The sequence below is a fragment of the Oryza brachyantha genome, chromosome 10, assembly GCF_000231095.2.
Source record: "Oryza brachyantha chromosome 10, ObraRS2, whole genome shotgun sequence".
Classification (NCBI taxonomy): Eukaryota; Viridiplantae; Streptophyta; class Magnoliopsida; order Poales; family Poaceae; genus Oryza; species Oryza brachyantha.
The window spans coordinates 14121536-14142125 of record NC_023172.2 but is presented as its reverse complement, the minus strand read 5'-3'; the positions used below and the strand labels follow the sequence as shown (position 1 = coordinate 14142125).

General features: G+C 47.3%; 4 protein-coding genes across 4 annotated transcripts; 2 read left to right on the top strand and 2 right to left on the bottom strand.

Moving 5' to 3' along the window:
* The first annotated feature begins 1321 nt into the window (after window positions 1-1321).
* On the top strand, window positions 1322-3857 carry LOC102708091 (subtilisin-like protease 4). Its single transcript, XM_006661912.3, has one exon. It carries the CDS (start codon window positions 1372-1374, stop codon window positions 3655-3657), a length of 2286 nt encoding a protein of 761 aa, XP_006661975.2. The 5' UTR covers window positions 1322-1371; the 3' UTR covers window positions 3658-3857.
* Window positions 3858-9345: 5488 nt separating this feature from the next.
* LOC102707805 (phospholipase D gamma 1-like) lies at window positions 9346-15534 on the top strand. Its single transcript, XM_015841877.2, has 10 exons — window positions 9346-11053; window positions 11443-11559; window positions 11841-12035; window positions 12256-12504; window positions 12591-12659; window positions 12975-13122; window positions 13316-13464; window positions 13568-13729; window positions 14321-14518; window positions 15064-15534. The coding sequence occupies exons 1-10, from the start codon at window positions 9596-9598 to the stop codon at window positions 15355-15357; spliced, it is 3039 nt and encodes a 1012-aa protein (XP_015697363.2). The 5' UTR covers window positions 9346-9595; the 3' UTR covers window positions 15358-15534.
* Window positions 15535-15893: 359 nt separating this feature from the next.
* Window positions 15894-18101, bottom strand: LOC102707523 (protein HOTHEAD-like). The gene is made up of 4 exons (XM_006661911.3): window positions 17903-18101; window positions 17164-17805; window positions 16114-17089; window positions 15894-16020 (listed from the first exon to the last, which is right to left on the bottom strand). The coding sequence occupies exons 1-4, from the start codon at window positions 17991-17993 to the stop codon at window positions 15978-15980; spliced, it is 1752 nt and encodes a 583-aa protein (XP_006661974.2). The 5' UTR covers window positions 17994-18101; the 3' UTR covers window positions 15894-15977.
* An 808-nt stretch (window positions 18102-18909) lies between these two features.
* LOC102721488 lies at window positions 18910-19661 on the bottom strand. The gene has a single exon (XM_040528403.1). The coding sequence runs from the start codon at window positions 19594-19596 to the stop codon at window positions 19279-19281; it is 318 nt and encodes a 105-aa protein (XP_040384337.1). The 5' UTR covers window positions 19597-19661; the 3' UTR covers window positions 18910-19278.
* Between the last annotated feature and the right edge of the window lie 929 nt (window positions 19662-20590).

Below are 20590 nucleotides of genomic sequence, written 5' to 3'. Positions count from 1 at the left end.
AGCAGACACGACGCCACGACGGCCGTGCTGGTGCAGGCACGTACTACTAGTTCCATCCATACATCCGCCCGTCTGTCACGTTGATACTTGTGCCCCCCACGGGCTAAACATAACATATACTCACCGTCACCGAGCAACCCGTCCCGGGTTAGCCTCATGGCATGGGCGAGGAGACCAATGATAATCCAACTGTATAATGAACTTAGCTTAATCAGCAAACAAACATCTCCCACAGGAGCCAGTATGCTTCACTGCCTCACTGGAGTGAGTGGTAGTTTAATCCCTGGGAACCGGGCCGGTTAAAAAGCCAAAGAAAGATTAGCCAATCTGCTCAAGAGCTACTAGTAGTGCAGCTTTGCAAAGCTGCAGCTCGTGGGCAGAAGGGTGTCTGTATCCTAGAAGACGACGTGCTCGTGCTTGATGTGTGTGTGGTTTGGTTTGTGGGTTGGGTTGGGTTGGCTACCGAAAAAGAGAGCAGTGGATCGATCGAGTAGAGGAGGGTGATGTCCAGTAGCGCCGCGCCTGCATTTGGACGCGAGCGAGCGACGCTGGAGGGGGCCGCGAATCTGTTCAGGATGGCCAGCTTTGTCTCGTCTCCGTCCTTCGTTTTTAGCTTACGAGTAGGTCTCGCCCCGCCATGGCATGTTCAAAATGCAGCCAGCTCCGGGCAAAACTCAAACAAACGCACGAATGGCTGGCTAGTACGAGTGCTAGAACGTACGTGTACAAACTTAGGTGTAAAACAGGTTGGAGCAAAGATGATACAAGCTGGATGTGATTTGTGATGATATCGGCCATTTGCTGATTTCGCGTGATGGGAATCGTCGTGGGTGAGCCGTCGTGACCCATACGCCGCCCGCCGGCGCACCGGCGGTGGTGGTGGCTCGAGTTTCTTGACGCGGCTTCACACTCCGGCGGGGCCCAAATGGGTCAACCGACCCTTTGACCGACCATAGGCAGCGTTCGCAAATGACATTGCCCATTAGTCAAATCAGCTCACGTGAAACGAAGAAAGTCATTAATATATGATTAATTGAATATTAGCTTTTACAAACTTAGGAAATAAATTAACCTGATTTTTAAAAAAACTTTTATATAAAACTTTTTTAAAAAAACTATATCGTTTAATAGCTTAAAAAACGTGGAAAATGAGAAGAAGTGTCTCCTTTGATCGGATTCGAACGCTGCCTATGCCGCCACTGCCCTCCAGCTCACTGCCACTCCACTCTCCCCCGCGCCTCGCCTCGCCTCGCCTCGCCGCCGCAACAGAAAGCCTTCGCCTCGCGCGCCCCTATAAAACGCTCCCGCTTGCTCTCCTCACCGTCTCCACCCCCACCACCATCTCCACCGCACCGGGCATTGTACTGACCGATGATGGACTCGCTGCGGCGGTACTACTGTCTCGCCGTGCTGCTCCTGTCCGCGCCGCTGCTCGGCGCGGGGTACCTGCAGGAGAGGAAGAACTACATCGTGCACCTCGAGCCGAGGGGCGAGAGCGCCGCCGCCGCCGCCGGCGGCGGCTCCGTGGAGGAGTGGCACCGCTCGTTCCTGCCGCAGGCGGCCAAGCCCGAATCCGGATCCGACTTTGAAGGCGGCGGCGACGGCCCGCGCATCGTGTACTCCTACAGCGACGTGTTCACCGGCTTCGCGGCGCGGCTCACGGACGAGGAGGCCGACGCGGTGAGGGCCACCGAGGGGTGCCTCAGGCTGTACCCCGAGGAGTTCTTGCCGCTGGCGACGACGCGCTCGCCGGGCTTCCTCGGGCTTCACCTCGGGAATGAGGCGTTCTGGAGCCTGTCTGGGTTCGGCCGCGGCGTCGTGATTGGGATCTTGGACACCGGGATCCTGCCGAGCCACCCGTCGTTCGGCGACGACGGCCTCCAGCCGCCGCCCAAGAAGTGGAAGGGTACGTGCGAGTTCAAGGCGATCGCCGGCGGCGGATGCAACAACAAGATCATCGGGGCGCGCGCGTTCGGGAGCGCCGCGGTGAACTCGTCGGCGCCGCCGGTGGACGACGCGGGGCACGGTACGCACACGGCAAGCACGGCCGCGGGCAACTTCGTGGAGAACGCCAATGTCCGGGGCAACGCCGACGGCACGGCCTCCGGGATGGCGCCGCACGCGCACCTCGCGATATACAAGGTGTGCACACGCAGCCGCTGCTCCATCATGGACATCATCGCCGGCCTGGACGCCGCCGTGAAGGACGGCGTCGACGTGCTGTCCTTCTCCATCGGCGCCACCTCCGGCACGCAGTTCAACTACGACCCCATCGCCATCGCGGGCTTCAAGGCCATGGAGCGTGGCATTGTCGTCAGCTGCGCCGCGGGCAACGCGGGCCCGGAGCCCGGCACGGTCGGCAACGGCGCGCCGTGGATGCTCACCGTCGCGGCCGGCACGATGGACCGCGCGATACGCACCACCGTGAAGCTCGGCAACGGCGACGAATTCGACGGCGAGTCCCTGTTCCAGCCTGGGAACAACTCCGCCGCGAACCCGCTCCCGCTTGTGTACCCCGGCGCCGACGGCTCCGAGACAAGCCGCGACTGCAGCGTGCTGCGGGGCGCCGAGGTGACCGGCAAGGTGGTGCTCTGCGAGAGCAGAGGCCTGAACGGCCGCGTCGAGGCGGGCCAGACCGTGGCGGCGTACGGCGGCGTCGGCATGATCGTGATGAACACAGCAGCCGAGGGGTACACCACCTTCGCCGACGCGCATGTGCTCCCGGCGTCGCACGTGAGCTTCGACGCCGGGAGCAAAATCGCGGCATACGTCAACTCCACGGCCAACCCGACGGCGAGCATCGCGTTCAAGGGGACGGTGATTGGCTCGTCCCCGTCGCCGACCGTCACCTTCTTCTCGTCGCGCGGGCCGAGCAAGGCCAGCCCTGGCATCCTGAAGCCGGACATCACCGGACCCGGCATGAACATCCTCGCCGCGTGGGCGCCGAGCGAGTCGCACACGGAGTTCTCCGACGGCGTCGGCCTCTCTTTCTTCGTCGAGTCCGGTACGTCCATGTCGACTCCTCACCTGAGCGGCATTGCCGCTCTCCTCAAGAGCCTCCACCCGGACTGGTCCCCGGCGGCGATCAAGTCAGCGATCATGACGACGTCGGACTCCGTGGACCGCACCGGCGTCCCCATCAAGGACGAGCAGTACCGCCACGCCACCTTCTACGCCATGGGCGCCGGCTACGTCAACCCGGCGCTCGCATTCGACCCCGGCCTAGTCTACGACCTCCACGCCGCCGACTACATCCCCTACCTCTGCGGCCTTGGAATCGGAGACGACGGCGTGAAGGAGATAGCCCATCGCCCGGTCACCTGCTCCGACGTGAAGACCATCACCGAGGCAGAGCTCAACTACCCATCCCTCGTCGTCAACCTGCTCGCCCAGCCGATCACGGTGAACCGTACGGTGACCAACGTCGGGAAACCCAGCTCCGTGTACACGGCCGTCGTCGACATGCCCAAAGAAGTGTCCGTGATCGTGCAGCCGCCGATGCTTCGCTTCACTGAGCTGAACGAGAAGCAGAGCTTCACCGTTACGGTGCGGTGGGACGGCCAGCCGAACGTCGCCGGCGCCGAGGGCAACCTGAAGTGGGTCGCCGACGATCACATCGTCAGGAGCCCCATTGTCATCCCAGCCAAGGCCGATTAGTTAGTAATTTTGCAACTTTAGTATGTACAGTATCAGTGTATCAGTATGCCACTGCACTTTCGATGGCTTGTGTGTACAGGCTGCTAGATTGGAGTATTTCCCAACTTTTGCATGCAACCTCTGCTGCAATTTTGCTCTGTAAATAGCGAAGATTAATAAATTTACCTCTTTGGTAATGCTGTTCCAGTGCATTCCTGACAACTGAGAAATGCTTGACTTTCTTTGACCTATGCTGGGTTAGTCAAGATTTCTGAAGAATGTAGGAGTAATCACTTTGACTAGTTGGCAGACCCTGTCATCATTGACACCTGCTACTAATTAATTTCCATCCACAGTACATCAAGAAGCTTTCCAACAAGCGCTGACGGGTCAATGTTCATTCATCTTCAAAGGAACAGGTGGTTAGATGCATCAGGGAGTACAGTCTGCTTTGCTTTGCTTACTGAAGAACTGCTTTTGTTTGGTACTAGCAGAAGGACAAACATATTGCACACCCATGTCCAGCCTGTTAATTGTTGGGTCTTAACGAAAGGTCAGGCTAGACAGTACCAGTGTAGTAAGCATTAAAGTATGTACATGCAGTACCAAATGTATCATCTGCCTTTTGTTTGCCTTCGCACATGCCCTCTGCAACTTTGTCTTGCGCTTGCTGTGTCGCTTACTCCTTGGATCTGAAGTTCAGGGACTGTAATCACAAGCAGTTCTCATATGAAATTACTGGTCATTGTGCTGTACTTCAAACTGAGGTTTCAACTCATTCATGCCTCGTGACTGTACAAGGTAAAGAAATGAATTTATCCTGGTACTTCAAATGATGGCAAACGTTGCTTCAACTGCACTGTCTTCAAATGAAATTTATCCTAGTTCATCTGCAGCAATGTCATGCTGGATCTTCACTCTTCAGAAGATGGGAGATGTGAGATGTCCACCCCATGAAATGGATAGGACTACTGAAACAGGAATGACTTACAAACGTGTCAACTGAGGTGGTGTTTAGTTGCCAAAATTTTTTTCAAAAACATCACGTTGAACGTTTGACCGGATATCGAAAGGGGTTTTCAGACACGAATGAAAAAACGAATTTCACGGCTAGCCTAGAAACCGCGAGACGAATCTTTTGAGCCTAATTAATCCGTCATTAGCACATGCTGGTTACTATAGCATTTATGGCTAATCATGGACTAATTAGGCTAAAAAGATTTAGTCTCAAGATTTCTTCCATACTGTGTAATTAGTTTTTTGATTCATCAATGTTTACTACTTTATTTAGGTGTCCAAAAATTCGATAGATATTTTTGAAAAAAAGTTTTGGGAAGAGAATCAAATTACTGTTTCTGAACGTACCAGTGCAGTAAATTTGCTGGGACCTCCAAGTCCCCTGAGACCACACAAATATCCAGGGACTTCCACAAAAGATCAAAGCCTTCGAGAAGAATCAACTTCGTCTTTCAATTGTCTCTGTGTTCATGAACTGATCTGTGCAGAACCGAATAGCCGCTCTTAACCATGCCCTGAACAATGCAGGTGAAACCAGGTGACACGATGAAAGCAGATGTGCACATCACACAGTTCTTCCGCGTCAATAATTTTGATGCAGTCCTTGTTTCGCAACAGAACTAGTCCAAAGGGGACGAGAACATTGAACATGGTAGCATCACAGAAGCCGCGGATATTTCCATCTTCATCAATTCCTGGATCTTGAAAAAAAGGATCAGATCGTCCTACATGTCTAGCTAAAAGCAAGCAACAAACATCAGCAAAAGAGAGTGACAAACTCATAAAAAAAGAAGAAGATGAAAGTTCAGATTCCAGATCGTAATACCACTTCCTTCCTGCTACTATCTTCAGCAAGCGAGGATCGTATAGAAAAAGGCTCGATGAAAGCATTCAGGTAAAGCAACCTTCTTACGCTGATGGCAGCTGCCAAAAGCTCATCAATTATACCCCGGGGGACCCCAGATCCAGCTTGCTGGTTCGGCGGCTACCACAAGCTATCATCGTGTGCGGACAAATTGTTCCAGGTTGCTTCGATCAGCGAAGCGAGGACATCAAACCGAGCGGCAAGGGGCGTGCAAGAGGAAGGGAGGTCGCTGGCCGCGCCATCGCCGACGGCTCGCCGGAGCTTGGCCGGCACCGCCGATGTGATCCGCTTCGTGAGAAGGGAAACTACCCTAGGTTTTGGGGGAGCCGGAGGAGGACGAGGAGGGGGTATGATTCGGACTTTGGGCCCAACACAAGCTTTGGGCCCCGCATCGCTGGTATGGCGGAAACGTGGCCCAATATGGTGTTATACTTATTGGGCCGAGATGGGCCGTTCCGCCACCGTGGCCCAATAAGTCAGGTTTGGATCCTTGGCGACAAGAAATGAGGCAAAGGATGAAAGGATGACAACAATCAGATTCAGATATATCCTTCGTTCTAATCTTGCTGTCATTTCAGACATTAGCTAAGCGCCTTAAGCCTGAAGGCATACGCGATTTCAGTGAATCTATCAATCCATCTGCGAAAAATGAAACGAGTTACAGAATCGTTGGTGCCAACATAATACGGTGCGAAATTGTCATTCAGAACTCAAGAGTTTGGCTGGCTGATTCAATGTTATACTTTTTTTTTTATTTATAGACTGTGACCGATAAAATTGAAGCTAAACTTTAGTTAGAGTAGTGTATCATATTTTTACAAGACAGTGGCATGTGAAATTCTTGTATTGATAAATAAAATTTACTATAAATATGACACGAACCAAACGAACGCTGCAACCATGTCAAACCTATATATCTTGAGTTGTGGTACAGCCCCTTTGTCCCTGTCAGAACTCTGAACTCGGAGAAAGACGGCGAAAGCGAATCATGCGTCGATGGCGTGATCTCGAAACGAGTTGCCAGAAAAGCTTAGGAGTGGCCAAACAATATATTTAGAAACGACAAATAATTAGTGAATAAATTTTTTATATATGTATTTTTAGTGATATAAAAGCCAAGGCTAACAAATAAAACTTTGATAAAAAAAATCTAAAATCAACTCTATATTTAGGATTAAAAATTTAAATTTTAACTTATAAGCAGAATCGGAAAGATAGAAAAATTAAACTCTCTGGTAGGGGCATCTAACATGTGCGGGCCGTTGGGCATCAGGGCGGCACCGTGATCTGCTCTTGAGCATATCAGACCAAGAAACCTTAGCAGCGTGGCACTCATGATGCTTAGCCTATAAGAAATGAGATGTCAACGGTTCGAAAATGCAAGTTGCTTGTGTATAATTAGAACGCAGAGTAACAATTTTCACTAAAATACTTCTCGGTTGCTTGCCGTTTGCGTGCAAAAAAATGCAAAATAATAAAATTAAATTAAATAACAGAAAACAACGATAAAACGTATTGTCTTGGACATGTTCCGTGTTAAGATATTAAACTTGGAATATTATATTTTCAAAATATTTAAACTGGATCAATGGAAACCTCATGGTGCACATTTGGCTGGAAATTTGCTTTCCCACAATATTAGGGGTTGTTTAGTTTACAAAATTTTTGCAAAAACATCACATCAAAACTTTAAACACACATTTAAAGTATTAAACTTAGTCTAATTACAAAACAAATTTCAGATTCCGCCTGGAAACCACGAGACGAATCTTTTGAGTCTAATTAATCCGTCATTAGCACATGTTGATTACTGTAGCACTTATGACTAATCATGTCCTAATTAGACTCAAAATATTCGTCTCACTATTTTCTTCATATCTATGTAATTAGTTTTACTGTTTATATATATATATTTAATAAAATAAAATGTCCAAAGATTCGATGTGATGTTTTTGAGAAAAATTTTTGAAAACTAAACAGCCCCTTACAATTTTATCAGTTTCTTTCAATCGTTTTACAGCGGAGTGGATTCGATGGTCTAGTTGCGTCTTGAAATTGGAGTGGATTCGATGGTCTAGTTGCGTCTTGAAATGTTTCTACGTTAGGCAGCGGTACTCTACCAGAAAGGCAGAAAGTTAAAATTACAATTGAAAATTCAGAACACGTAACTTGACTACTTGGGCGATTAGACCCAAGCATCGAAAAGAAAACCTTTGAAGACTTTTTCGTTTCGTGAGACGTGACACTGAGCCCGCTTAAGGATATATGATAAAAGACAAAAGGGAATATTTCCTTTTCTCACTGTAATATTTACATTACTTTTAGGTACAATATATTACTAGGGTGGTGTTTGAAATAGCTATGGTAAGATTAAGGGTTATTTAATTTTTTAATAATTATATGTGGATAAAAACAAATGATTTAACTACTATAAAGTTAAATTTTACTTTAAAAATAATGCAAAAAACTAATATATATTTTATCCATAATTAGAAATTACAATAGGAGAGTTGGTCTTTAAAAAAGAATTTATTTCAGCTAAGCAGATAATGAAGCAATGTCCCTGAAGAAACCTCTAACCGCGTTATCAGCTACCATCACACGTGCTGCTGGTTGTATAGTGTAAGGTTATAGTCAGTCTATGGTTTTATCGGACCGGTTTTATCGAGTTGTAATATGTTTTTATCTGAGTTGTAATAGTATGTCATTAACACATACTTCAGCGGGTGAATGAAATATATGAATTATCATTATTTTTATCTATGTTACATGCTCTATTCGTTTGATGTTATAAAACTGTTTAGATTTATCTAAATTTATATATGTGTATAAATTTATCATCATACATATAAACCTAAGTAGGACAGAGACAGAAAATCTTTTAACTTGTCACGGACGGAAATACTACCTCCGTCCCTAAATATTTAGCGACATTGGCTTTTTTATATGCGTTTGACTATTCGTCTTATTAAAAAAAATTTGTCAAATATGTAAAGCTATATATATGCATAAAAATATATTTAACAATACACAAAATAATATAAAAATAATTAATAATTTAGTAAATTTTTTAAATAAGATAAATGATCAAACATGTATAAAAAATCAACGACGTCAAACATCTGGGAGTACCTTGTTTATGAAGATTGAAAACACAAGAAACTTCGGTGAGGCTATGTTTAGTTCCCGAATTTTTTTCCAAAAATATCACATCAAATTTTCGGATATCTAGTAAAGCATTAAATATATATAAACATTAAAATTAATTACACAGTTATGGAGGAAATAGTGAGGCGAATATTTTGAGCCTAATTATGACATGATTAGCCATAAGTGCTACAGTAACCAACATGTGCTAATGACGGATTAATTAGACTTAAAAGATTCGTCTCGCGGTTTCAAGGTGGAATCTGAAATTTATTTTGTAATTAGAATACGTTTAATACTTTAGATGTGTGTTTAAAGTTTTGATATGATGTTTTTGTAAAAAAATTTTCAAACTAAACAAGGCCTGAGACGAGCCAAGCGCAGCAGTAAGAGCAAGTATAATAGCAGGCTATAAGCTAGCTATATACACATGAACCAAGAAACTCTGTGAGAATGACATATGAGTCCTGTATTAATGATGAAGAGCTAACTACTATATGGATGGGCTAAGAAAAGACTATATTCTTATAGCCAACTTGTTGACTATATTCTAAGGCGACAAGTGGGCCCCACGACGTTAGGATTGAGGCGGTTCGGTCGGACCCGGACCGGTCAGCGTCCGCGCGGTCGCCAACCCACCTGGGCTGGCGGCACGGCACGGCTCGTGGGGTTCTTCCAGCCTCACCCACCGTTATTTCTCTTCTTCTTCCTCCTCCTCCCCTCTCCGCGATCTGGTCTCTGGTCTCCCCCGTCGTGCTCGCCCGCCGCCCACGACTCTCCCATTACCAGCTACCGCGACGCGGCTGCTGCTCGGACCCCCTCCGCTTGGCGCCCACGGAGAGAGGGGGGGTGATCGGGGTGCGGGGCGAGCCGAGGCGGGGTCAAAACGGTAGGAGGGCAGAGGAATCGGCGACCGAGCTCCGGGCGACGATGGAGGGCGGCAATCATGGAGGTCAAGGGTACCCCTATCCGCCGCAGCAGTACCCGTACCCGTACAGCCAGTACCAGTACCCTCCTCCCCAGCCGACGGGGCCCCCGCCCTCCGCCTACCTCGCGCCGTCGCCGTCCTTCCCTGGTTACCCCCCCGCGCCGCCTCAGCCGCAGCCGTACGCGCACCATTCTGGCCCGCTTCAGCCTTACCCGCCGCCGCAGCAGCAGCAGCAGTACCACCACCACCACGCGTACCCTCCGCCGCATCCGCCGGTGTATCCCTCGTACCCGAGCCCCGGTCAGAGCCCGTCGATCTCCCCGAGCGCCAGCTTCCACCACCAGCCGGCGGCATCGACCCCCGAGTCGCCCGCGCCTTCCGCGCCGTCCTACCCCATTGCCGATGTGCTCGCCAACATGCACATCTCCGACCGCGCGGACTACCCGCCGCCGGCGGCCGTGCCCGCGTCGTCCCCCTCCGTGCTGCCGCCTTCGGCATCGTTCTCGAGCGGCGGGAGCAGCCACGGTGGTGGTGGGATGCAGATGGTGCCGTACGGCTCCCCGGCCGGAGGGTCGCAGCACGGCAGCGTGAGGCCGTCCCTGAAGGTGGTGCTGCTCCACGGCAGCCTCGACATCTGGGTGTTCGACGCTCGGAACCTCCCAAACAAGGATCTCTTCTCCAAGAGGGTCGGCGACCTCCTCGGACCTCGCATCACCGGCGCCGTCGGCAGCAAAATGTCCACCGCCAACATGACTAGCGATCCCTACGTTGCTATCCAGGTCTCCTACGCCACCGTCGCGCGTACCTTCGTCATTCCCAACAATGAGAACCCTGTTTGGACGCAGAATTTCATCGTCCCTGTTGGGCATGAGGCAGCTGAGGTCCAGTTCATAGTCAAGGACAATGATGTCTTCGGTGCTCAGCTTATAGGCACCGTGGCGATTCCTGCTGAGAAGCTCCTTGCTGGAGAAAGGATCGAGGGCATCTTTGATGTACTTGAACCGAATGGCAAGCCATGTGCTCGAGGCGCTGTATTGCGGTTGTCCATACAATACATCCCGGTGGCTCGCCTCACAATGTATCACCATGGTGTCATTGCTGGTCCAGATTGCCTGGGAGTTCCTAATACTTACTTCCCGTTGAGGCGTGGCAATAGAGTGACACTGTATCAGGATGCACACGTGCCTGATGGTTGTCTCCCGGATATCTGGCTTGATCATGGAGTGCGCTACCAGCATGGGCAGTGTTGGCATGACATTTACAATGCCATATGCCAGGCAAGACGGTTGATTTACATAGTGGGATGGTCAGTGTTCCACACAATCCACCTTGTAAGGGAGGGGGCTGTGAACGCTCAATCACTTGGGGACCTGTTGAAGACGAAGTCTCAGGAAGGAGTGAGGGTTTTGCTTCTTGTGTGGGATGATCCAACATCAAGGAGTATTCTTGGAATTAAGACGGTATGAGTTATTCATTAAGTTCAAAACTGTTGTGTTCATGACTTTTATGATACGCACTAAACATATCTGTGTCCAAACTGCAAATGTATAAACTAAAGTGCTGCAATGTTGGAAAAATTGGGAAAGATTGGCACTTGAAGATTTTCCTACTCCATTGTCTCGTTCACATCTGGCCTAGGATCCACATGTAGTGAGACATTGATAAAGGGCATTTTTACAGCTGGGGTTATGACATTAAATATTTTACAAAACATCCAGTTGCATCAAGCAATATTACTTCAAATTTTCTGTGATAGTTGTATCTTGTCCTTTTGGTACATATACCATATCAGGTCCCATGTTTCATGATGCTGGAAAAACTGAAGTAGATTGTACTTACTCACTTGTAGGATGGTTTCATGGGCACACGAGATGAGGAGACTCGCAGATTTTTTAAGCACTCTTCAGTTCAAGTATTGCTTTGCCCACGATCTGCTGGGAAACGACACAGCTGGGTGAAGCAGCAGGTTATGTCTATGATGAAGCCATAAAACCTTATCCATTATCATTGGTTTTCACCATAATTACTATATTTGATTACGCCAAATGAGTGATTGCAATATGTCTACTCTTCATGTTCTGAAGTTATGCCTTACTTCACATATTTGATCAGGAAGATAAATTATATTTGCACATAATTGACACAGATTTGTTGTCAGATTCTTGTGTAAAATGGAATTTATCAAACAATCTTGTATTCTATTAATTCTTTAGTACCATCTATTTATCGACATTATTGAAAATACAGGAAACAGGAACTATTTTTACTCATCATCAGAAAACAGTTATTGTGGATGCTGATGCTGGCAATTATAAGAGGAAAATAATTGCTTTTGTTGGGGGGCTTGATTTGTGCGGTGGACGATATGATACACCTATGCATCCTCTATTTAGGACTCTTCAGACTGTGCACAAGGAGGATTATTACAATCCAAACTTTGCTGTAAGTGTTTGATTCCTGTAACATGTACTTGTATCTTGACATGTTTTCTGATGTACTACTAAATAAAGTATAGTTGTTGAATTTGAGAAGATGATAGTTAGACACCTACCTAATATTCAGTTCCTAATCATGGAACGTATTTGGACAGAAAGTTGCTCCATCTTCCCATATCCTCAGTGTTCTGGAACCTGACAGCTCCTTTCTTAATTTTTATTTGCAGACGGTTGATGCTCGTGGCCCAAGGGAACCATGGCATGACTTGCATTCAAAGATTGATGGTCCAGCAGCATATGATGTTTTGCAAAATTTTCAGGAGCGTTGGTTAAAGGCATCCAAACGCCATGGGATTAAAAAGTTGGCAAAATCATATGACGATGCTCTTCTCAGTATCGAAAGAATACCTGATGTTATAAGCATTAATGATGCGATATATTTTAGTGACAATGATCCAGAGACATGGCATGTTCAGGTATTTAAAGTATATTGTAGTCAGAGAATCAAAATTATTTCCTGGTTTTAACTTCCTGGTTGAACTCTCCTTGGTATGAACCTTAGGTGTTTCGGTCTCTTGATTCAAATTCTGCCAAAGGATTTCCAAAGGATCCACGGGAAGCAACCCGTAAGGTAATTGAATATGGTTCTAACTGCTACTTCCTCTGTTTTATAATGTAAGATGTTTGACTATTTTGCTTGCAATATTTGACCATTTGTCTTATTTAAAAAATTATGAAAATATTATTTATTTTGCTTGTGACTTACTCTATTATCAAAATAACTTTAATCACGACTTGTTTTTTTTATATTTGTACTAAATTTTTGAGTAAGATGAATGGTTAAACGTTGTAACCAAGAAAGTCAAACATCTTACATTATGAAATAGAGGTAGTAATATTATATTCTGTAGTGATTTTCACACTAACAGCTTGCTTTGCCTAGCAGAATCTTGTTTGTGGGAAGAATGTCCTGATTGATATGAGCATACATAGTGCATATGTCAATGCTATCCGCGGAGCGCAGCACTTTATTTATATTGAGAATCAGTACTTCATTGGATCTTCATTTAATTGGGATTCAAACAAAGATATTGGTAAGCATATCATGTGAATTTTATTTTGCTTTTCTGAACTAACAATTAACATGCACGGATGCACCCACCAAAAATCTAGGAAAACATACAGCATACACTAAATTTTGTTGATTCGATAACCATTTCAGCAATTCAGAATACCACAAATCCCTTAACTGGTTCTAAATTGGTATTCAAATTTGTGAGTTTTCAGGGGCCAATAATTTAATACCCATTGAAATTGCTCTCAAAATTGCAAACAAGATTAAGGCGAAAGAGAGATTCTCTGCATATATAGTAATACCCATGTGGCCAGAGGGTAATCCAACTGGTCGTCCTACACAACGAATTCTTTACTGGCAGGTCAGATTAACATGTCTGCTCCACGTCTTGTTATTGTGTTCTTGTAGATTATGCCCAATTTGTCCATAAATCATAATTACATGTTTGTTTTTTGACACTGTAGAACAAAACAATGCAAATGATGTACGAGACAATATATAGGGCCCTGAAAGAAGAGGGTCTAGATGATGTTTATGAGCCTCAGGATTATTTGAACTTCTTTTGTCTTGGCAATCGCGAAGTTGCTGATGATCCCAGCACTTCAAATGTGACAAATGCTCCTCAGGTATGATGTCTTGCTTTTTTCCCTTTTGACAAATAATCCCAAGTATCCCTATTGGTTTTTGCTTTCCTGGTAAGGTTATTGCTGCTTATTTTCATTTATATAGTATGGAATACAGTAATTAATGTCACATTGAATCAACTAAGTACCAACACGGTTCTTTAGGCTGTGTTGTACAATAATGTCAAAGGTACTGATCCTTTCAGCCTCTGAAGATGACTTTTACTGTGACTTGCTATATTGTACTTAGTGCTTAAAGGAGATTGATATAAAGTCTTGTTCTCTTGATCATACATGGAAGAAAAATATCCAATGGCATCCACGTTTGTTTCTTTGTCAGAGCATACATGGAAATTCTAGTTTTTTACACCTATGCTTTTTTGTCTAGAAAGAAGACTTTTGATTGACGAACGATTTGACTCAATTATGTAGATGCTCCACAATCGCTTTCGATTACCATGAGATATTAATATACCTGATGTACTTGCTATTATGCGATCTCATTGACCTTTATTTTTCTTTTCGTTTCATATCTGACTTACATGACAACTGCATGCATGCAACCTCGTTCATTATTCTGCACTTACCATTCAGGAACAAGCTAGGAAGCACAGAAGATTCATGGTCTATGTACATTCAAAAGGCATGATTGTGGATGATGAATATGTGATAATTGGATCAGCTAATATCAATCAGAGGTCAATGGAAGGTATCAGAGATACTGAGATTGCGATGGGAGCATATCAACCACAGTATACATGGGCAAATAAGATTTCTGCACCCCGTGGACAGGTAATGTGCTTCATGTCTGTATCGCACTAGAGATCTACAGAACTGAGGCAGCATCATAAGCTCATATCTTGATATTGTTCCTTGAGCGATTGTACATTTGCACTTTCTTGTTCTCTTTACACTGCTGTTTTCTGGTGCTCAGCAGTCAGTACTACTACTGTATATATTCGTTGCATGTATCTCTTGTATTGGGATCATAACCTATGGGAATGTAAAATGTTCACCTACAAATCATACTATTAAGACAAGGCTAAAAGAAGCTTACCACGTTCACTCAAGCATATATTAATTGGAAGAAAAATAGAGCAATGTACGCCATCCATGATGTTGTGACCATATTATAATGGTGTAGACTGATAGCTAAAAATGTATGTTGTATTTGTATTTTTGTAGAAATAGAGAGAGTTGCATATCAAGTAAAACTGAGTTTCAAAGTCTTGCACAATTGGGCAAGAACTTCTGCTAGCTGTTTTAAGGGAAATACCTATTGTAGGATATAACTGGTATACCACACTTTAATTCAAATTTGATGATCTCATGTGCAGATTTATGGGTACAGAATGTCTCTTTGGGCAGAGCATATTGGAGTTGTTGAGGATGGCTTCAACTATCCAGAGACCCTGGAATGCATAAGACGAGTTCGCTACATCGGTGAACAGAATTGGGAACGATTTTTTGATAATGAGGTGACTGAGATGAGAGGCCACCTAATGAAGTACCCTGTAACTGTTGATCGTAAAGGCAAAGTGAAACCCTTGCCAGGATGTGCGTTATTCCCAGACATGGGTGGTAACATCTGTGGATCATTCCTAGCTATCCAAGAAAACCTCACAATATGAATTTCAATTATCCAAGTATACAACTGCTAGTGATTCTGAGCAATTCTGCTTCCTGAGGTATATAGATAGGATGGAAATTTTGCTAGCAATATAGGTTGAAACCAAGTAGGACATGCCAAGAAGAGGTTATGACCCTGCATTTCTTTCATGCCTTTATTAAGAAAATTGATCATCGCTGTCAGTAGTATGTTCTTTGTGTAATTTGACCCATGTATGGAAGATAAAGTATGTTTTGAGGGGCGTCATCCCCTATATTTAGGGAATATGATGTTTGTAGCAGCAACAGATTCATCAACGTGTAAAGCCAGAGAAATAAGTTTCCAGTGTAATTATCTCGAGCCTTGATTTGCTGGTTCCCTTTTCTCAAGCGTCACAGAACTTTTAATCCATTTATTCCTCCATGATGCCTTTGTAACATAAGTTTCTGCTCTGTTATGCAATGCATTCAGCCGTGTCCAAGATCAGAATCAACAAGCATATACTAAACCTATGTCAAGGGAAGAGTAAAAACATGGTGAAAGATAAACCTATTCTAGAGCCAGTATAACTCATTTTTCTTTTGTCTGAATCACATGTTTTTTTTACTCTGAAGTGGTCAAAGGTAATACATATTTTGTTCATCATTTCCTCCATCTCTCGGCCTGAATCTTCACACCCATATACCTGTGCAGATTGAAAACTACACTGTTAGTTACTGATGGCAATGCATTTTCATGAGCTAATGATGCTAGGTGAAAATAAAGCCGTTTCAGGTACCTGCCGAGCATCATGACGGTGGCCTGAGGATTGGTGCCGGGCGAGTACTTGAAGGTGGAGCTGTCGATGACCCTGAGCCCCTGCACCCCGAACACCCGGTAGTCGTCGTCGACGACGGCGCCGACGTGACAGCCGCCGTGGTAGTGCCAGATGGTCATGACGGTGTCCTTGCAGTACTGCTCCGGCGAGCGGGAGTCGTTGGCGTGGCGGGGCAGCAGGTTGACGGGGAAGTTGGCGGAGTCGGTGAAGATGGACTCGACGGAGGCGTTGGCGTAGGTGAAGTTGGAGAAGGCCCGCGACTGGATGACCCGCTCGATCGTCTCGACGCCATGGACGCACCGCTCCAGGTCCTCCGCCTCCCGGAAGTAGTTGAACGTCACCGCCGGGTTCGCCCTCGGGTCGGCGGTGCGCAGCTCGATGTGGCCGGAGGACACCGGCCCGAGGATCTTCTCCAGGATGAAGCCTCCCCGGAACGCCCTCCTGTCAAGCCGCATCATCGCCTCCGCCGCCCGCTGCAGCGCCTCCGGCGTCCTCTGCTTCGGCGGCAGCGTGCCGAGCTGCCCCGTCTGCGGGGAGAGCATCCCGAAGCTGCGCGCCCACCGGAGCGCGCCGTCGGAGACCGGCATGCCGAACTCCGAGCCGCTCACGCCCTCGATGAAGCTGCCGGAGCGGGTGATGCCGACGACCTGCACGAGGGAGAGCTCGACGGGCACCGGCGACGGGATGAACACCGAGTTCATTGGGTTGTCGGCGACGCCCTGCCCGACCATGGGTTGGTCGACGAGCACCTCGATGCCGTGCGCCTCCAGGTGAGCCTGCGGCCCGACGCCGCTCAGCATCAGCAGCTGCGGGCTCCCCAGCGTCCCCGCCGACACGATCACCTCGTTCTTCGCGCCGTCGCGGAGGTACACCCGGTGCTGCGCCCCCAGCGGGTCGGTGAACACCACCCCGTACGCCACCGGGTACGCCACCCCGTCTGCCATGGCAAAGCTCGCCGTCCTCAGGTGGTGCAACTTTCTTCACTTCATGGCGTGGGGAGAAATATATTACCTTGGCGTCTGAAGAGGATTCTGGATACGGTGGCGTAGAGGAGGACGGTGAGGCCGCGGGGGCGGGCGTGGCGGAGGAAGTCGGCGGCGGTGTGGCGCTGGCCGGAGTTGTCGAAGATGGTTCCGCCGATCTTGGTGCCGGTGACGTGGTCGAAGGTGAAGCCGTTGTCGGGCGTGACGCCGGCCTCGAGCAGCGCGTCGCGGAGCGCCGCCTGCCACGGCGGCACGTCGGGGCGGAACACCAGCGAGCGCTCCACCCACCGGTACGACGAGTTCACCAGCCGCGCGTCCCACCCGGCGGCGCGCACGTACTCGTTGCTGGCCCGCGTGTAGAACCCGGCGTTGAGGCAGCTCCCGCCGCCGAGCACCCGCGCGCGCGCGTTCACCACGCCGTCCTCCGAGATGAACCGCTGCGCCGGCGACGCCGGCGACGTGTCGGCCAGCGCGTCCGTGAAGTGCTGCTCGCTCGACATGTTGGCGTACGGCAGGCCGCCGCGCTCCAGCAGCAGCACCCGCGAGTGCTCCGACAGCGTCGCCGCCAGCGGGCACCCCGCCGTGCCGCCGCCGATCACGATGTAGTTGTAGCTCGACACCGCCGGCGCGTCCTGCGCGTGCCGCACGAACCGCAGGTTCTCCAGTTGCTCTGCACAGCGTACGCACCACGCCATTATCGCATCGAACACGACGGACACACAAAGAAAACGCTAAGACCCAATGCAAAAGCTGCAAACGCCACGCACCTTCCTCCGAGACCGCGGCGAGGCAGAGCGAGACGAGCACGGCGGCGGCGAGCGCCGGCGCCGCCGAGCTCGCGCGGCCAGGTGCTGCCATTTTCTCGCCGGCAAATTCTGAAGCCTTTTTCACGCTCCCCTGATACGAAACTTTCGGTCTGTTTATATATCCGGAGTTAGCTCACTGGTAGATCAAGAGTAGATGTGTCAAATAATCTGCAGATGGTTTTGCGCGCCAAAGAAGATCCGCGAGAAGCTTTTGTAAATTCCCAAGAAGAATACTGCATACATGCAGAAGTGATGAGCTTTGTCAAACAGAGAGAAATGGATCGATGATCAATGCAAGCAGGAGAGTTTACTTGCCCATCTTGAAATTGTTTTGAACGTGCATGGATTTTAAAACCGTAAACTACTCTTTGCCCCGGCTATTTTTCTGTTACGATGCCGGCGGGGCAGAATGGTTTGTTCTTGCTTGAATTCATTCATAAAAGAATAAAAGAAGGCTAGTTGGAGTGGTTATACGGATCGGAGAAATTTTGTGTAAAGTTTGGAGAAACGGGACTACTTTCTATAATTCTGTAAGGACTACTTTGAAACTCATGGATTTTATAGGGTTTTAACACACAACAATTCATTTTTTTAAAAAAAATTCTTATAAAATTCCTCTAAATCAAATATGCTCTATTTTTTTTGTGTTTGGAAGGAGGTCTTGACGTGTTTAGATTTTTTTTCCCCAGTTGTATAGCCCAATGCATGTAAAGTTCTCTAGCCAATTTTAATTCACCACCATCTTTCATATAAGCTAAAATTTAAATTTTTCTTCTTGAATTTGAAGTTAATTTTAATGTTTTTTTATTAAAGTTTATTTTCCAGCCTTAGTTTTATATCACTAAAAATACGTATATAATTTTTTTATTCATAAATTATTTGTTTTTAAATATATCTGACTTTTTCCGCGAAACATCTAACCAATCACAATCACCCATGACCGCTCTTTCTTTTTTTGACAAGCACAGTTTCCAGTTCAGTTGATGTGACGAACCGAGAAGTAGCCACTCGCGGAACGAAATGGACAAGCATACAAGTACTGTACAGTATCAGGTTACTAGCCATTGCCATGTCAGACTCAGACGCAGCTAGCAACCCCTCACCCCTCCCCTGTTCTAACACGTGTTCATCGTCAAACGAAGCAAACGCGACGAAACAGAACAACACCGCCAATACACCCGTTCGTCGATCAGAAAATCTCTCAGGCCGAAAAAAAACAAGAACTATGCATCTCTGCATACCGGCGATACATTCGGTGTCTACTGTACAAGATGATCTCTGATCGATCGGTGGGCGAGCAACACGGTGGGTGGTCGATGAGTCGATAGATCCGTCGATCAGTTGAGCTGGGGGCGCGGCGGCGTGATCCTGATGACGAGGCCGGGGAAGACGTCGTCGGGGTCGTGGACGTGCGGGTTCTGCTCGAGGATGTAGGGGTCGCCGCACTTGTCGCTGATGCTGTGCAGCGTCTCCCCTTCCCCCACCACGTATATCTCCTCGCACGGCCGCGCCGCCGCCAGCCGCGCCCCGCGCACCACCACCTCCTCCTCCTCCTCCACCGACCCCACCAGCAGCAGCGCCACCGCCGCCAGGCCCAAGCACCACGCCACCGCCTCCGCCGCCGCCCTCCTCCTCCTCCTCCTCTCTCCCGCCATTACCTGATAGCTTCTTGCAGGCTGCAGCTAGCTAGCTAGCGAAGATGCTGAAGCGTGTGCTCTGTTCTTGCCTCTGCTCACTGCTCTGGTTGGTGGCGAGTAGAAGGGTTTATATAGGTGAGGCCGGCATGGAAGCAGGTGAGGTTCAGAGAGATGATTCCAGTGCTGGCACTTGGCATGAGGAGAAGCTCAAGTGGATAAGTGGACGCTGATGTGTTGATAAGCGTTAGAGATACTCATACATACAGCTAGAGATAACAGAGTCTAATAAAAATTTTAGAAAATAAAAATAAAATCCTAGAAATATACGATAGAATATTTATCTTGTACTCTAAGTATCTATCTCCTATGTACACTATAAATATATCCATAAGGGTCAGTGCAATATATAATAGATCACAATAGATCATAGATTTCTTCCATCCAAAATTTTTCGCTAAGTGCTCACTAATGAGTACTGACAGCTTGTTTTTTCCTCTCTTCCACATTTTAAAGAAATGATAATATAGATGATTTCTGGGGCAGAGAATTGATTGGGGAGTCATGGGTTGAGCGTATCTGTTGCAGCCTGCCATCTTGTTTATTATGGGGTAGAAGTATCTTAATTTTTATACATACAGGTGTGTTCAGTATAGTATCCGTCAACAATTACTTTTTGTCAGGGAAGATATGGTCCATAGGTAAGTACTAAAGTTTTTGACATCACTTCACATACACGGGACATGTGCCTAAGAAACATTGTATTAGGTACTGAATATTACCTCCCTCACCGCCTCACGTGCAATAATCAGAGCTCGTTTACCTTTAAGAGTTCATTAGATGTGTAACAGGATAACAGCAAAAGAGATTATCTTATCACAGCAGCATCACATCGCAACTCTCTCTCTCTCTCTCTCGATCACGCAACGTGAGTCCATGTCATCCAAACATTCGTGAACCTAAACCTGTTGTCGTCGAGGGGAAAAAAAAGGCCGAAAAGAGGTTTAATCTGAAC

What these genes read in the sequence shown, in the direction of transcription:
- LOC102707523 (XM_006661911.3), bottom strand. Translation starts at nt 17,993, where the DNA reads ATGGCAGCACCTGGCCGCGCGAGCTCGGCGGCGCCGGCGCTCGCCGCC. An exon ending in CGCCGCGGTCTCGGAGGAAG is followed by an intron (nt 17,806 to 17,902) that starts GTGCGTGGCGTT and finishes TACGCTGTGCAG; the next exon opens with AGCAACTGGAGAACCTGCGG. An exon ending in ACCGTCATGATGCTCGGCAG is followed by an intron (nt 16,021 to 16,113) that starts GTACCTGAAACG and finishes CAATCTGCACAG; the next exon opens with GTATATGGGTGTGAAGATTC.
- LOC102708091 (XM_006661912.3), top strand. Translation starts at nt 1,372, where the DNA reads ATGATGGACTCGCTGCGGCGGTACTACTGTCTCGCCGTGCTGCTCCTG.
- LOC102707805 (XM_015841877.2), top strand. Translation starts at nt 9,596, where the DNA reads ATGGAGGGCGGCAATCATGGAGGTCAAGGGTACCCCTATCCGCCGCAG. An exon ending in CAGAGACATGGCATGTTCAG is followed by an intron (nt 12,505 to 12,590) that starts GTATTTAAAGTA and finishes TATGAACCTTAG; the next exon opens with GTGTTTCGGTCTCTTGATTC. An exon ending in CACGGGAAGCAACCCGTAAG is followed by an intron (nt 12,660 to 12,974) that starts GTAATTGAATAT and finishes TTTGCCTAGCAG; the next exon opens with AATCTTGTTTGTGGGAAGAA.
- LOC102721488 (XM_040528403.1), bottom strand. Translation starts at nt 19,596, where the DNA reads ATGGCGGGAGAGAGGAGGAGGAGGAGGAGGGCGGCGGCGGAGGCGGTG.